General features: G+C 40.1%; 1 protein-coding gene across 5 annotated transcripts in view; it reads left to right on the top strand.

Annotated features, from left to right (window-relative positions):
* Positions 1 to 6,808, top strand: part of ST3GAL5 (ST3 beta-galactoside alpha-2,3-sialyltransferase 5) — an 84,376-nt gene extending 77,568 nt beyond the window's left edge. For 3 of the 5 annotated variants that reach the window (XM_017856326.1, XM_017856325.1, XM_017856324.1), the window contains exons 6-7: positions 1,059 to 1,217; positions 5,590 to 6,806. In XM_017856326.1, the coding sequence (XP_017711815.1) occupies positions 1,059 to 1,217; positions 5,590 to 5,838 (408 nt within the window). In that variant the 3' untranslated portion in view covers positions 5,839 to 6,806. Of the gene's footprint in view, positions 1 to 1,058; positions 1,218 to 5,589 lie in introns of all 5 variants that reach the window. The other 2 variants (XM_017856328.1, XM_017856327.1) reach the window with 2 other exon arrangements.
* Positions 6,809 to 17,798: the final 10,990 nt, after the last annotated feature.

Raw genomic sequence — 17,798 nt, 5'->3', positions numbered from 1 at the left:
CCAGCCACCCCTCAGCAAATTTGCTGCAAATTGCTTTTAGAACCTAATTAAGAGTCACATGAAAATGATGATCATTGCTTAATGGGAATATCCAGATTGTGACCAAAATTGCTATTACTGAGATTGTTCACCCACCTTGTTCTCCAGACATGAACTTGCATAGCTTTTGGCTAGTTCCAGAAATTAGATTTACTTAGATGGATGTAAGCCTTTTTGAGGATATTCAAAAGAATATAAAATCGATAAGGAATACTCCTGAAGAGCTTCTCCAAAAATGCTTTGGTTGGTGGTTCCCTTGTTGGAATAAATTCATGGCATTCCAGAAGGGCAGCTGTGGAGGAGATGGCCCTCACTTGCTCATATTCCTTTTGTCTCTATTGATCACATTACTTTATAGTCCCACCCATTATATTCAAATACATTTCAGAGGTCAACTGTCGAGGAGTGTGTGCACATTTATAGACATATGCACAAACTAGCTGTCTGTGAAACTCACGGGACATATTAGACTTTTCACATAAACTCCATGTGATGATGAATTTGTATTTCCAAAGCTGATTCTGTACCAGTCATCATGGTCTTCTGGATTTTCTATTGGGCAGAAGTTCTAGCTGGAAGATGAAGCATATATGAAATGACTTCAGTCAGTTGCCAAGAGACTTCATGGGACTAGGAAATAGAGTAAGTGGGAGAGGATGCAAGGTGAGGGCAGTCACAGCACTTAATAGCCTTAAATTCGACCTATTCGCTTGGGCTTCCCTGGACAAAATGATAGCTTTAGCGCCATTGAGGAATGTCTACCTCAAACAAATACAAGCTGGTTCTGCAATTCCTGTCTTTGTCCAGTGCCGCCTGTGTGAAGTGGCTATTTCAGAGTTACTTTTTTGAGTTGAAGTGGTGGATTTCCATCGCTTTTGCAATCTACAGAACTAGATTGCTGCAGAAGGCAGTGCCCAGGGCCACGTGGGGTCACACCCATGGCCTTGGCCTGATGAGTGGGAATGCTTTCTCCCCTCCCCTGGAAGGATGACTAACGACTGCTTGCTTGCTTTCCTTAGCCGTTTTGGGTGCGACTCTTCTTTTGGAAGCAGGTGGCAGAAAAAATCCCACTGCAGCCAAAACATTTCAGGATTTTGAATCCAGTTATCATCAAAGAGACTGCCTTTGACATCCTTCAGTACTCAGAGCCTCAGTCAAGGTTCTGGGGCCGAGATAAGGTATTTTTGTTGCTACTCAAAGTTAATCGTTCCCTGTTTGAGGGGAGATGTGTACAAATTTCACTTTGGCTCAACTGTATACCCAGAAGCATCTCCAGTGGAGAAACCTAGCCTTTGATGAGATGCTCCATATGTGTTTACCACTCTGCACTTGGCTGCAGGGCTCCTCGTTATTTAATTGGCCTTCTCTCCAATGACTCTTCTCTTTTTTTTTTTGTGTGTGTGTGTGTGTGTGTGTGTGTGAGACAGACTCTCCAGTGACTCTTCTTCTTTTTTTTTTTTTTTTTTTTTTTTTTTTTTTTTTTTTTTTGTGAGACAGAGTCTCGCTCTGCCGCCAGGCTGAGTGCAGTGGCCGAATTCTCAGCTCACTGCAAGTCCGCCTCCGGGTTGTATCGCCATTCTCGCTGCCTCAGCCTCCCAAGTTAGCTGGACATACAGGCCCGCCACTCGCTGGCTAGTTTTTTTTGTATTTTTTTAGTAGAGACGGTTTCCTGTGTAGCCAGGATGGTCTCGATCTCCTGACCTCGTGATCCGCGCCGTCTCAGCCTCCCAAAGTGCTGGGATTACAGGCTTGAGCCACCACGCCCGGCCGACTCTTCTCTTTACTGTAGGCAGCACATTAACACTTACATCAGTGAGATACTATTTAAGGTATTCTTACTCCAGGACTCCATATAACTGCAGGACACTGAAAGGTACTTTTGTGATCCGGAAAGTTATTTACATTTTATTTTTAAATTTTTTTTAAATTAAAAAATTGTGTACCCCAGAGAAAAGTCATATTTACATTTTCACTCTGTGGGCCACTCAGGTGAGAATTGATTTTTATCACCACTTTGTAGGTGATAGTTATAAAAGTCAATCCTCAAGAACAGTGTTTTTCAGTTAACGCCTGGGTCTCATCTCAGACATTAATTGTTTTGTGTTTTAAGATTTTCTAAATTCCCTGGACGATTTTTGTTTTGCAGTCTAATTTGGGAACTTTGTGTTTTAGGCTGTTTATTGCAGTAGATTCTTTACCTGCAATTAGCAAGTGCTGCCACCAGGGGCGTGGGGGTACACATACCTTTATTACTTGCAGCTTCTTGATCTGAATAACTTGATCTGTGTCTTTAAAACTTACGACTGGTGTGGAAATTATCCCATGTACAATGAGAGTAAACACTCTCAGAATACAGAGTTCTTATTAAATCAAAAAGTAAAAGATGAACCAATAGAAAATGGGCAAAGAATAGGAATAGACATTTCACAAAAGGAGAATTAAAATAGCCAAAGAATGCATGTAAAAATGTTCAACTTTACCAATAATCAAATAAAAGCAAATTAGAGCCACAATAGTATTTTTGCCCACTTTCTTAGCAAAGACTTAAAAGTTTGATAATGCCCTTGTTTGACAGGAATGTACATAGAATGATCAGTTGGCACTTTTTCTGGAGGATATTTTGGCAATATTAAACCGTTTTAAATATGAATCATCTCTGACCCACCAATTTTACACTAAAAATGTTATTACAAGGAAATTAGAGAAATTTGCAAAGATGAATATTCTAGGATGTACACTATAGCATTAACAGCAGAGGACTAAAAACAGCCTAAATGTTCATCACTATGGGATTGTTTAAACAAATTATGATAAAGTCAGTGCAATATTTTCTGACTGTTAAAGATGAAGAAGATAGGAAAACACCTCCATAGTATATTAAGTAAGAAAATAAAGATACTAAACACTAGGCTGGGTGCAGTTGCAGACGCCTGTAATCCCACACTTTGAGAGGCTGAGGCGGGCAGATCACCTGAGGTCAGGAGTTCGAGACCAGCCTGACCAACATGGAGAAACCCCATCTCTACTAAAAATAAAATTAGCCAGGCGTGGTGGCTCATGCCTGTAATCTCAGCTACTTGGGAGGCTGAGACAGGAGAATCACTTGAACCCAGGAGGCAGAAGTTGCGGTGAGCCAAGATTGCACCATTGCACTCCAGCCTGGGCAACAAGAGTGAAACTCCGTCTCAAAAAAAAAAAAAAAGAAGAAGAAGAAGAAGAAGATACAGAACACTTTAAAAATAAAAGTATGTGTTTAGTGTAAAAGCTTGGAAATAGACTTTTATTGTAAAGAATGCCCTTCTTCAGAGGGCAAGTCTGTAGAAGACTTCTCCTTTCTGCTTTATAATCTCTTAGTTAAGCTGAATATTTGCCTATTTTTATAATTGATAAAATGGCATTTTCTTTTGGATAAAACAGTAACTTAAAAGAGGACTTCTGATCTAAAATTGCAATATCAGAAACTTCCTCATGTATATGTCCTTCCAGCAGATGAAGAAGCCTGTTGAGCAATAGGAGATGTGAACTTAAAGGGCATGCTGTGGAAATAACATGCTTTGGAGAGTTTTTCATCGTTGTTTTAGTTCTCCCCATATGTCACTCCAATGGACAGTTGATTTCACACACTCCTTCCACAAACATTGAATATTCCCTGTGTGCCAAGCTCATCACTGGGGGTATGGGGTTGGAGAAGACAGAACAACACCTAGAGCCCTGGCTAAACAGGAGGAAAGTGTCCTTTGTGTTTATTTCTCTTGGTTTCTATTTCCAAGCATGCAGAATGGCTGTTGAGTTCCTTTTTAACAAGTGAAGTTGGCTTCGAGAGGTAGATGCATCAAAGAGCAGGAAGCAGATTTTAATAAATGATGGCCTCAGTAGATGTTCCCTAATCCCACCTGAATCTGTGAACTCTGGAGGGTCCACTGTTGTTCCACTTTACAAAAAAGGAAAGATATTTATGGTAGCCACTGGTTCAACTAAGATGAATGAAAAGGGAGGCACATTTTCACATAAAAAACTATTCAAAAGGATGCTAATATTAAGAGTATCAGTAGATTGGCGGCAGCCTTCGAGGAAGCATAGTGAGCTGCAGGGCCCTCTGTATTCCTCCCGTCCTGTGTACTATTTTTACCCAAGACTGACATGGAGATCCAGAAAGCACGATGCCACATTTGCACGTTCCAGGAGGCACAATAAGATGCCAGACATCAGGAGGGAGTGGGGACACCATTAGAATCTAGAAAGGTGTAGACAATGGAGATTCCAGACCAAGGTCAGTAGGATACATTGTTAAAGGAACAAATGTGAAAATATTTAATTCAGGACTAAAAATATAGTTGTGGCTGGGCATGGTGGCCCATGGCTGTAATCCAAACACTTTGGGAGGCCAAAACAGGAGGATTGCTTGAGCCCAGGAGTTCAAGACCAGCCTGGGCAACATGGTGAAACCCTATGTCTACAAAAAATACAAAAATTAGCTGGGCATGGTAGCATATGCCTGTAGTCCCAGCTACTCAGGAAGCTGAGGTGGGAGGATCACTTGAGCCTGGGAAGGTCAAGGCTGCGGTGAGCCGTGATCATGCCACTGCACCCCAACCTGGGCGACAGAGTGAGACTGGCCCTGTCTCAAAAAATACATATACAAACAGAGGGTGGGAAGAAACTGGCTTTGCAGCTCTACATAGGGAAATGGCCTGCAAGTGCTATTTGCCAGCAAAGCCAGTGGGGCCCTTAAGTGGCATGTAGCTGGCGGTGGTGTGAACGCAGTCTTCTGCAGTGAGAACTGAGAATCCTCTGTTCTCAGGAAGGGATGCGTTCCAGAAACTGTGCCCTGGGAAGGACCATGGAAGGTCCTGTGGCCACTTATCCCAGAGCAGACCTCTGTCATTTGTCATTGAGAGAGGAAATAGGCTTTTTTTTTTTTTTTTTTTTTTTTTTGGTGATTCTGGGCGTCACATGTAGGACCAGTGGGGCAGACATTTTAGAAGGAATACCTTTTTTTTTTGAGACGGAGTCTTGCTCTGTCGCCAGGCAGGAGTGCAGTGGCTCAGTCTCGGCTAACTGCAACCTCCGTCTCCCGTGTTCAAGTGATTCTCCTGCCTCAGCCTCCCAAGTAGCCGGGACTACAGGAGTGTGCCACCACACCCGGCTAAATTTTGTATTTTTAGTAAAGACGGGGTTTCACATATTGGCCAGGCTGGTCTTGAACTCCTGACCTCGTGATCTGCCCACCTTGGCCTCCCAAAGTGCTGGGATTACAGGCGTGAGTCACCGCGTCCGGCCTAGAAGGAATACCTTTTAACTTGGTGTAAGAATTGTCGGACTGTCCCTTGAAAGCGTGTGAACATCAGAGGCCATGTTTTAGAGCCTAGATTCCTGACTTAAATGGGAAGTTGAACTCTAAAGTTCATGATGTATAAAATTATGTGATGTATGAAATTGCAGCCCCCAATGTAGCTTTCATGACCCTGCATAGCATATATAATACCAGCAAAATGATGACTTGTGCTAAAACTGTTTTTTAACTTTTTGGTCTTCTTTTCTGTTTTTCAGAATGTCCCCACAATCGGTGTCATTGCCGTTGTCTTAGCCACACATCTGTGCGATGAAGTCAGTTTGGCGGGTTTTGGATATGACCTCAGTCAACCCAGAACACCTTTGCACTACTTTGACAATCAGTGCATGGCTGCTATGAACTTTCAGACCATGCATAATGTGACAACGGAAACCAAGTTCCTCTTAAAGCTGGTCAAAGAGGGAGTGGTGAAAGATCTCAGCGGAGGCATTCATTGTGAATTTTGAACACAGAAAACCTCAGTTAAAAATGCAACTCTAACTCTGAAGGCTATTTTTGACAGCCTTCTTGATGTATTTCATCCTGCAAATACTTTGAAGTGCAGCTGGTGTTTTAACTTTTAATTTAAAACACACAAAATATTTTAGCTCTTTCCACTGTTTTTCCCTATTTATTTGAGGTCAGTGTTTGTTTTTGCACACCATTTTGTAAATGAAATTTAAGAATTGAATTGGAAAGACTTCTCAAAGAGAATTGTATGTAACAATGTATTGATTTTTAAGAAAGTAATTTAATTTGTAAAATTTCTGTTCGTTTACACTGCACATTGAATACAGGTAACTAATTGGAAGGAGAGGGGAGGTCACTCTTTTGATGGTGGCCCTGAGCCTCATTCTGGTTCCCTGCTATGCTGCTTTGTGTGACCCATGGAGGATCCACTTCCAGGATAACGTGCTCCATAGCTATGCTGCTGATACAGGGTCTGCGACGCAGCAGCATGAGGCCTGGGCTGGTCGGAGGAGGTCACAGCCCTTCTCTGTTGGTCTGCCCTCTGCCGAAAGACTCAAGAACCAACCAGGGAAGCTGTCCTGGAGGTCCCTGATCAGGGAGGGACATAGAATCTGTGTCCTCTGACAACTGTGAAGCCACCCTGGGCTGCAGAAACCACAGTCTTCCCAGCAATTATTACAATTCTATTTTTACTGCCCTTTCAAAGCACTTAAGTATTACATCCAACGTGTTTCAGTGTCAGTCTGAGGTGGCTTAAAAAATCAGAACAAAACCTCTATTATCCAGAGTCATGGGAGAATATACCCTTTCCAGGAATAATGTTTTGGGAAACACTGAAATGAAATCTTCCCAGCATTCTAAATTGTGTATTTAAAAAAAAGAAACTTATCTGAATGCCTACCTGGCAGTGTATACCAGGCAGTGTGCCAGTTTAAAAAGATGAAAAGAATAAAACTTTTGAGGAGCTCTCGTAGTCTGGTTAATTTCAGTGCTTATGTCTCTGAGTCTACCCAAAACCTCCTTCTTAGATGCTGCTGCTAGGTGGAGACCTCTCTGTGGATGCCAGTAGTGAGTGACAGAGAATTAAGGTGCCTGGTCCTGCAAGCTGCTTGAGCCCAGACAACTGAACCCTTCTGGAGAGATGCTGGGTGTCGGTGGCTTCCTCCCCAAGGACAGGCTGCCCCTAGCTTTGTCTCAATGGCTCTAGCCTCTGATATCAGAAGATCTCCTGCTACTCTGTTCCCAGCCTGCCCCAGACTCGGCTGCCACCATCGCTGTTGTCCACTCTGGCTGCCGTTGTCACTAATGCTACCTCCCTCCACTTGCCCTTTCTGCAACTGCTTGTGCAGCCCCAGTGCAGCCTTGACCCCCAGCCCATTCCACCGTCTTCCCACCTCCCTCCTCCTCTGCATAGGAGGTCACAGCATTCAAAGCAGAGTCCCTTCAGTCTCCAGGGATCTGGAATCCAGCTCAGAGTGGCCAGGAGAGCAAAAGTCATATTTCTCTGGTTTTGTGTCTTTACAAATAATTTTGTATGAATTTTATTTCCTATGCTATAAGCTACTGCTTGTTTAAGAGAAAAGGTTTTAAGATTATCACCCAACAAATGAGTTTAGAAAATTGACATTGTGGAAGATGGTCCACAGCTCCCTTGTGGCTCAGGTGGGGCTGGGCTTACACCACACAGCTCCACCTCACATCCCTCAGGGGCTAATTGGAGAAGCCGGAACTTCCTCAGACAACGTTCTTAATGCTACGAGCACCTCCTTGCTGGTATGTGGAGACTTGCCCATCTGCTTCTCAAGGCTACTGGGATGTGTCGCACTCAAAGCTTCCACTTGGTCAGCTTGCAGCAACTCTCAGGCCCGCTCCCATCCCAATTCCTCCTCCCTATAAGGCCCTTCTTGCATCCTTAGGTTGCTTTGCTCATGTCTCTCAACTTTTACTTACTCAGGCAGTAAGTACATACCCTAAAAAGGCATATTTTTGTAGACCTATTATAGAGCCCACCAGCCAGTAGGAGTTGGCTGGAGATCATTCTCAAGAACTTTTCACACTTTGGCATTCATTTGTTGGAAGTTTCATTTTCACTTCAGAGCTGCGCCCCCATTACTCCCCCACCCCATGCACACTCGTCTGAAAACAGACCTTTGCTAGGTGCCTCTGGGTGTTCTAAGGTTGATCTCCAGTAACTGAGAATTCACTGTCGCTCTAACAGCTTTGTATTGCATTCTAGACCGGCACACACACCCTCTGACATAATGAAATCACTGGTTCTGAGGCAACTTAGGAAGACTTACACATGTTCTGTATTTTAACATACTTCTAGAACTTTGAGCTGCAGAAAATTTCAGTTTTAGCTTTTTTTATTTTAATTTTTGATTGATACATAATGATGTCCATATTTTGAGGATCCATGTGATAATACATTCATGTAATTTTAAGGAGCAAATCTGTGTAACTGGGATATCTGTCACATTAAATATTTGTCTTTATGGCAGAAACATTTGAATTATTCTAGTGATTTTGAAATACACAGTAAATTGTTGTGAACTATAGGCATTCTACTGACCTATCAAACACTAGGTCTTATTTATTCTACCAAACTGTGTATTTGTACCCATTAATCAACTTCTCTTCATTTCCCCCTACCCTTCTTGGCCTCTGGTAACTACCAATCTACTCTCTGTCTTCATGAAATCCACTTTTTTAGCTCCCACATAGGAATGAGAACATGTGATATTTGTCTTTCTGTGTTTGGCTTATTTCACTTAACATCACCTCCAGTTCCATCCATCTTTCTGCACATAACAAGATTTCAGCCTTTTTATGGCAGAGTAATATTCCATTGTGTGTATACACCACATTTTCTTTATTCATTCACCCATTGATGGTTGATTTCATATTTTGGCTATGTGAATAGCACTGCAATAAATATGGGAATATAGATAGCTCTTCAATATGTCTTTTGTTTTGGATATTGATATGGTTTGGCTCTGTGTCCCCACCCAAATCTCAAATTGTACTCCCGTAACTCCCATGTATTGTGGGAGGGACCCTGTGGGAGATTATTTGAATCTTGGCGGTGGTTCCCCTCATACTATTCCCATGGTAGTGAATAAATCTCACAAGATCTGATGATTTTTTCAGGGGTTTCCACTTTTGCATCCTCCTTTCTTGCCACTGCCATGTAAAAAGTGCCTTTTGCCTCCCACCTTGATTCTGAGGCCTCCCCAGCCATGTGGAAAGGTAAGTCCAATTAAATCTGTTTTTGCTCACAGTCATGGGTATGTCTTTATCAGCAGCGTGAAAACAGACTAATATGGATATAAAGTCAGTAGTGGAATGGCTGGATCAGATGGTAATTCTATTTTTAGGTTTTTGAGGAAGCTCCATACAATACTCCATAGTGGCTTAATTTACATTCCCACTAACCATGCACAAGCATTTCCTTTCTCTACATCCTTGCCAGCATTTATATTCCCTGTCTTTTTAATAAGAGCCATTTTAACTGGGGTGAGATTATATGGTGGTTTTGATTTGTATTTCTTGATGATTAGTAATATGAAGCATTTTTTCCATATACCTCTTGGCCCTCTGTCTTTTTTTGAGAAATGTCTCTTCAGATGTTTTGCACATTTTAAAATCAGTTTGCTTTTTGCTTTTGAGTGGTTTGAACTCCTTATATATTTTGGTTATTAACCCCTTGTCAGATGGATAGTTCACAAATATCTTCTCCCATTCCATGGGTTGTCTCTTGACTTGTTGATTGCTTCCTTTGCTGCACAGAATCCTCTTAGCGTGATGTAATTCTATTTGTCTGTTTTTGCTTTGGTTGCCTGTGCTTTTGAGGTTTTACACAAAATATTTTTGCCCAGACCAATGTCCTGCAGTGTTTCCCTAATGTTTTCATGTAGTTTCATAGTTTTAGGTCTTAGATTTAAATCTTTAATCCATTTGCTTTGGTTTTTGTATATGGTGAGAGATAGGGGTTCAGTTTTATTCTTCTGCATATAACTATCCAGTTTTCCCAGCACCATTTATTGAAGAGATTCTCTCCTTTCCCCACTGTATGTTCTTGATGCCTTTGTCAAAAATGAGTTGGCTATAAATGCATGGATTTATATCTGGGTCTGGGTTCTCTATTCTGTTCCATTGGTCTGTATGTCTTTTTATGCCAGTACCACGATGTTTTGGTTGCTATAGCTTTGTAGTATATTTTGAAGTCAGGTAGTGTGATGCCTCTAGCTTTGTTCTTTTTCCTCAGGATTGCTTTGGGTATTTGGGGTCTTTTGTGGTTCCATGTAAATTTTGGAATTTTTTTTTCTATTTCTATGAATAAGGTCACTGGGTCCATAAGCATGAAATATCTTTCTATTTTTGGGTGCCCTCTTCGGTTTCTTTCATTAGCGTTTTATAGTTGTCCTTAGATAGATCTTTCACATCTTTGGTTAAATTGATTCCTAGGTATTTTGTATTCTTTGTAGCTACTGTAAATGAAATTGATTTCTTGATTTCTTTTTCAGATTGTTTGCTCTTGGCATATGTAAATGCTATTGATTTTTGTATGTTGATTTTGAATACTGCAACTTTACTGAATTCACTTATCAGTTCCAACAGTTGTTTGGTGGAGTCTTTAGGTTTTTCTAAGTATAATATCATGTCATCTGCAAACAAGACTAATTTAAACTTCTTTCTTTGATGCCCTTTATTTCTTTCTCTTGACTTATTGCCCTGAAACTTCCAGTAGTGTGTTGAATAAAAGTGGTGAAAGTGGGCATCTTTGTCTGGTTCCAGATTTTAAAGAAAAGGGTTTCAGTTTTTCCCTATCAGTATTATATTAGCTATGAGTTTTTCATAGCTAATAGCCTTTATTATTTGAAGTATGTTTCTTCTATACCTAGTTTGTTGAAGGTTTTTTCCTTATAAAGGCATGTTTAATTTTATTGAATCTTTTTCAGCATCTATTGAAATAATCATATCGTTCTTGTTCTTGGTTCTCTTAATGTGATATATTGTGTTTATTGATTCGTGTGTTGGACCATCCTTGCATCCCTAGGATGAATCCTATTTGGTCATGATGAATTATATTTTTAGTGTGTTGTTGAATTCCATTTGCTAGTATTTTTTGAGGATTTTTGCATCTATGTTCATCAGTGATATTGGCCTATAGTTTTCTTTTTTGGTTGTGTCTTTATCTGGTTTGGTATCAGGGTAATGCAAGCCTCATAGAATGAGTTTGGAAATATTCCCTTCTCTTCAATTTGTATGAAGCATTTGAATGGAATTAGTCATCATTGTTCTTTAAATGTTTGGTGGAATTCAGCAATAATGCAATCAGGTCCTAGACTTTTCTTTGATGGGAGACATTTTATTATGGCTTCAATCTCATTACTCATTATTGGTTCGTTGAAATTTTCTATTTCTTCATGGTTTCAATCTTGGTAGGTTGTATGTGTCCAGGAATTTGCCCATTTCTTCTAGGTTTTCCAACTTGTTGGCATGTAGCCGTTCATAGTAGCCTCTAATGATTCTTTGTATGTCTGTGGCATCAGTTGTTATGTCTCCTGTTTCATTTACAATTTTATTTATTTGAGTCTTCTCTCAGTTAATCTTGCTAAAGGTTTGTCAATTTTGTTTTTGCCAAAAAAAACTTTTCATTTCATTGGTTTTCTTTATTTTTTAGTCTCCATTTATTTCTGCTCTGAATTTTATATCTTTTCTTCTAATTTTGATTTTAGTTTGTTCTTTTCTAGTTTCTTGAGGTACATCATTAAGTTGTTTATTTGAAGTCTTTCTACTTTTTTGGTACAGGCATTTATTGCTACAAAATTCCCTCAGTACTATTTTTGTTGTGTTCTACACATTTTGGTACATCATTTTCCGTTTTCATTTGTTTCCAGAAATTTTTAAAATTTTCTTTATTTCTCCATTGGCCCTAGGTCATTCAGGAGTGTGTTAATTTCCATGTGTTTGTGTATTTCCCAAGGTTCCCGTTGTTATTAATTTCTAGTTTTATTCCATTGTGGTCAGAAAATATCCTTGATATGATTTCTACTTTTTTGCATTTGTTGAGACTTGTTTTGTGGCCTAACATACAGTCTGTTTTGGAGAATGTTCTATGTACTGATGAAGAAAATGTGTATTCTGCAGCAGTTGGGTGAAATGTTCTATAAGTGTCAGGACTAATTTGATCTAGTGTGTAGTTTAACTCCAGTGTTTCTTGATTTTCTGTCTGGATGACCTGTTCATTACCTACAGCAGAGTGTTTAAGTCCCCTACCATTATTGTATTGCAGTCTATCTCTCCCTTCAGATCTGTTAATGTTTGCATTATATACTTGGGAGCTCTGTTGTTAGGTACATAGATATTTATACTTATTTCCTCTTGCTGAATTATTCCTTTTATCATTAGTGATCTTTTTTGTCTCTTTTTACAGTCTTTGATCTGTAGTCTGTTTTATCTGATATAAGTACTTACTTATATCAGCTACTTACTCCTGCTCTTTTTTGGTTTCCAATTACATAGAATATCTTTTTCCATTCCTTCACATTAGAAGTGAAATGATCTTCTTGTAGGCAGCATACAGTGAGGTCTTATTTCTTTATCCATTTGGCCATTCTATGTCTTTTAATTGGAGAACTGAGTCCATTTACATTCAGTGTTTTTGTTGATAGGTAAGGAGTTACTACTGCCATTTTGTTGCTTGTTTTCTGATTGTTTTGTAACTCCCCTCTTCCTTTCTTGCTGTCTTCCTTTGTGATTTTCTCTGATAGTATGTTTTAACACATTGCTTTTTATTTTTAGTGAATCTACTGTATATATTTATATAATCTGTAGGTTTTGCATTGTGGTTACCATCAGGCTTACCAAAACAATCTTATGGATACAACAAGTTATTTGTAAAGAGATGGCAACTTAGATCACACAGAAAATAGAAACAAAGAAAAACGTAAAAACAAAAAACTGAAAAAACCTCTACACTTTAACTGCATCCTCCCCACATCTTGGCTTTATGTTATCTCAATTTATATATCTTTATATTCCCTATCTCTTAACAGGTTGCTGTAACTATAATTGTTTTTGATAGATTTGTATTTGGGGCTTTATACTAGATAGGTAGATTTGTATACTATAGTTATGATGTGGATTATATACCACAATTACAGTATTAAAGTAATACTGGGTTTGTTCATGTATTTAATTTTACCAGTGGGTTTTAAACCTTCAAATATTTTCTTTTTGCACATTAGTGGGTTCTTTCTTCTTTTCCTTTTTTAGTTTCTTTTCTTTTACTTTTCTAGTTTCTTGAAAACTATCATAGCTCACTGCTGGCTCGAATGCTTGGGCTCAAGCAGTCCTCCTCCCTCGGCCTGCCAAGTAGCTGGGACTACAGGCACTGCTGTGCCCAGTGAATTATTTTGTGTAGAGACGGGGTCTCACCATGCTATGCAGGCTGGCCTCAAACTCCTGAGCTCAAGCAATCCTCCCACCTTGGCCTCCCAACATGCTGGAATTACAGGTATGAGCCACCACCTTCCAGCCAGTATTTTTCTTTTAGATTGAAGAACTCCCTTTGACATTTCTTGTGAGTATGGTGGTGGTGAATTCTCTCCACTTTTCTTTTTTTTTTTTTTTTTTTTTGGTCTGGGAAAGACTTTTATCTCTCCTTCATTTTTGAAGGATAGCTTTGCTGAATACAATATTTTTGGATAGCAGATTTTTTTTCTTTCCATACTTTGAAAGTGTCTTCCCATTCTTTCATGGCCATTGAGAAGTATGGTTTCGGTTGAGAAATTTTGCCAGACAAATTGGCCCTACTTTATATGTAATTATTTTCTCTTGCTGCTTTTAGGATGGTTTTTTTGTCCTTGGCCTTTGACAGTTTGATCATTATGTGCCTCAGGGTAGATTTATTTGGTTTGAATCTGTTTGGTAGTCTCTGACTTTCCTGTACCTGAATATTATCTGTTTCTCAAGTTTTGGAAAGTTTTCTATTATTGTTTTTTTGAATAAGTTTTCTACTCCTTGCTCTTGCTCAACTTTTTCTTGAATGCCAGTAATTCTGAGATTTGGTCTTTAAGGTAATTTTCTATGTCTTGTAGTCCATTTTCATTTCTTTTTCATTCTTTTTTCTTCTCTAAGAACAAAAACTAACTGGGATCTTATCAACAACTTCACGTGTTCTAGGTGTTCTGTTGCTTTCTTCATCCGTCCAAGAACATGTCTGTAAGGCATTGGCAATGTCTGTTTCCACAAACTGTGGGATGTTCATTTGTTGGACTCAGTAGCTGAAATAACTTGTCAAACCTGTCTATTGCCTGGACTGCTCTTTAGTGAATAACGACCTCCTGGTTACCAGTGATTTGTGTAGCAGATAAGGCCTTGGTTATAACAGGGGAAAAAAGTGATGGTCACACTGCAGTCTAGGTTATTAAAGATTTCTATTTATTTTAAGATAGGGTCCCACTTTATCCCCAAGGCTGGAATGCAGTGGTGCAATCTTGGCTCACCACAGCCCCTGCCTCCTGGGCTGAAGCAATCCTCCCACCACAGCCTCCTCTATAGGTAGGACTACAGGTGTGCACCACCACACCCAGCTAATTTTTAGTTTTTTGTAGAGATGGAGGTCTCACTATGTTGTTCAGGCAGGTCTTGAACCCCTGGACTCAAGCAATCCTCCTGCTTCAGCCTCCCAAAGTCTTGGGGTTACAGGTGTGACCCACCATGCCCAGCCTGTTAAAGATTTCTAAAACCATGAATCACTTTGTTTTGGCTACATTCTAACCCTATCACTTTGGGACCTCTCTAGATATAAAAATGATTGTAGAATTTACCCTTTTCCTGTCTCAAGAGAGCCTTTTAGGTGAGCACTGTAGGAAAATTAAGCAATGGTGACATATTCTCCTCATCAGGTTTACAGCATTCAAGTGCGAGTTATTTTTTCATTCTTTCTTTGGAGCACTTCAGTAAGTCCGCTGACAAAGAAGAAAAATCCCTGTGGTTCAGCAGAATTTCCCTTCTAATGAAGTGAGCTTTTTTAGTACACTTGTGTATAGCAAGCAAGAACTGTGGAACAATGGACCCCTTCCTTCATACACACACCATGACAAAATACTTCTCTCAAAGGTCCATATGTTTGCTGCCAGTGGGACAAGTGCCCTCTTTCCAGGCACCAACCCTCCACACAAGGTACCCAGATGATGATACACTCAGCTCTCGACTAGTGGGTAGCAGATTCCAGTGCATCAGAGAGCACCTGAAAACACATCTCACTCCCTGCCCCTTGCACTGGAAGGCAAGACACCTGGTCCAACCTTCTAGCTCTATATTTTCTCTTTTTCCAGTTTCTAAGGTCATTTTACACAGCATGGATTTGTATTCGTGAAGCAGGGTATTTGTCTGAGTTGGGGTATTTGTGAAGCGGGATATTTTTGAAGCAGGGTATTTGAGTTGGAGTATTCATGAAGCAGGGTATTTGTCTTGAGTTGGGGTGACCCTTGCCTACAACCAACACTCAATATAAAACCAAACTAAATTGGGAAGGAAGACTATTCATTAAACCACATACACAAGTTCTATTGACTAAAAATTATGTTCCTCATATGAAATTGCTGTCTAAACTGCTGAATGTTTGTTTGTTTGTTTGTTTTTGAGACAGTCTCACTCTGTCACCCAGGCTGGAGTGCAGTGGCATGATCTCGGCTCACTGAAACCTCCGCCTCCTGGGTAAGCGATTCTGCTGCCTTAGCCTCCCGAGTAGCTGGAACTACAGGTGCACACCACCACACCTGATTTTTGTATTGTTAGTAGAGATGGGGTTTCACCATGTTGGCCAGGCTGGTCTTGGACTCCTGACCTCAAGTGATCCACCAGCCTCAGCCTCCCAAAGTGCTAGGATTACAGATGTGAGCCACTGCACTGGCCTGCTGAATATAATTTAACTTTCGTTATCTGAATGACTAGATTGGACTAATTTCCAATGTTAAATTTCAACCCATTTAGCAAAGAAGAAAAGCATCCCATATTAGCATAATATGAAATTTACTTTTAGTTGCAATTTTTTTTAAATTGGATTTTTCCAGTGAGTTGTGTCAATAAAGCATGCAAGAAGGAAGAGAAGTTTATAGATTTTCTTCTGTCTCAGGGAAAGAAGTGAGATATCAAGCTGTGCACTGGTGTCAGGCTGCCATCCAAGACTGTGCAAATGCTGCCGTTATAGCCTTTGTGTAGCTGGAAAAGTTACAAAATGTATTTTCAGAAAACAACTATTCAGTAGATACCTCATGGTAGCTGTGCACTAAGAATTTGGAAGTCCTAACGAAGCAATATGCTTTCATTCCACCCTCTGTTACCTGGCTTATGTTTGACTTATTGAAGAAAATCAGTTCCAACAAAAGATTGACATTTATGACAATGAGTTCATTTAAAATATTAGGTCCTTCATATGAAATACCACCTTAAATTACCAAACAGTGGTATGACCTCAACCAATGACTAAAGACAGGGGTAGTATGCACTGAGGTTCAGTTAAGGCTGATTAAGAACAGTAGTCAAGGCCAGGCACGGTGGCTCATGCCTATAATCCCAGCACCTTAAGAGGCAGAGGTGGGCGGATTGCTTGAGGCCAGGAGTTCGAGGCCAGCCTGGCCAACATGGTGAAACCCCAGCTCTACTAAAAATGTAAAAATTAGGCCAGGCACGGTGGCTCACGCCTATAATCCCAGCATTTTGGGAGGCCAAGGTGGATGGATTACGAGGTCAGGAGTTTGAGACCAGCCTGGCCAACATGGTAAAACCCCATCTCTACTAAAAACATAAAAATTAGCCGGGCATGATGACAGGCACCTGCAGTCCCAGCTATTTGAGAGGTTGAGGCAGGAGAATCACTTGAACTTGGGAGGCAGAGGTTGCAGGGAGCCAAGATTGTGCCACTGCACTCCAGCCTAGGTGACAGAGTGAGACTCCATCTCCAAAAAAAACTGGCTGGGCGTGGCAGTGCGCACCTGTAATCCCAGCTACTCAGGAAGCTGAGGCTTGAGAATCACTTGAACCTGGGAGGCAGAGGTTGCAGTGAGGGGAGATCCCGCCACTGCTCTCCAGCCTGGGTGACACAGTGAGACTCTGTCTCAAAAATTAACAAGAACGGTAGTCAAATGAAAAGGTAGTTTCACATCAACTGTTACTCATAGTATATCAAGATGTCCCATCAGGCTGGTTCATTTGAAGTAGGAAGAAATTGACCATCAGCCCTAAAGCAATGAGTAATTCAAGTGTACATCTGTAACTAAGTTATAAACTCTTCAGTGAAAGAGTTTTATTATTCCATCTCAAGAACATATAACAAGGCCTCGTCTGTCATAGGCATTAAATAAATATGTTTTGATTTTATTTGATTTCATATCTTTGGTGGAACGTAAAGATGGGCAGTTGATGGTCTAAGATTGAATACAATGAAGAGCTCTTGGGTCTAGAATCTGGGGTAAGGGAGTCTTGCGCTAAGAGGAATGGAATATAGGTAACTGAAGCAATAAAAGAACAGTTGCTTTTATATATATATGTAATTGTCCTTGTGATTTAAATGATATTTTAAAATGTGTCAAAAGCCAGATAGGCCCATTTCATGTCTGTGTACATATCCATACATTTTGGAAAACCAGCTTACTGCTGAAGTTTACAAAATACGTGTGCACCCTACCTTTTCAGAGACCTGCCAAAGGTATATCAAAGTGTGGGCTGGAGTTTCAAACTCTGATAGGGAAGTTCCTGAGTCAGAGGCTCTGTGTTTTGTGTTCAAGGCAGTTGTCATGAATTTATTACATGGAATTTGGAAACCAAGGTAATATAACTCTATTGTATTGAATATTTGCTTTTAAAAATTTTTGGCTATCCATTATATACTCAATAAACATTATTTTTAAAAGATGGTAATTACTACAGATCTAATCATTTTGAA

Source organism: Rhinopithecus bieti, unplaced genomic scaffold (assembly GCF_001698545.2).
Source record: "Rhinopithecus bieti isolate Rb0 unplaced genomic scaffold, ASM169854v2 scaffold_44368, whole genome shotgun sequence".
NCBI lineage: Eukaryota > Metazoa > Chordata > Mammalia > Primates > Cercopithecidae > Rhinopithecus > Rhinopithecus bieti.
The sequence above is the reverse complement of the archived record's forward strand: the minus strand, read 5'-3'. Positions and strand labels throughout refer to the sequence as shown.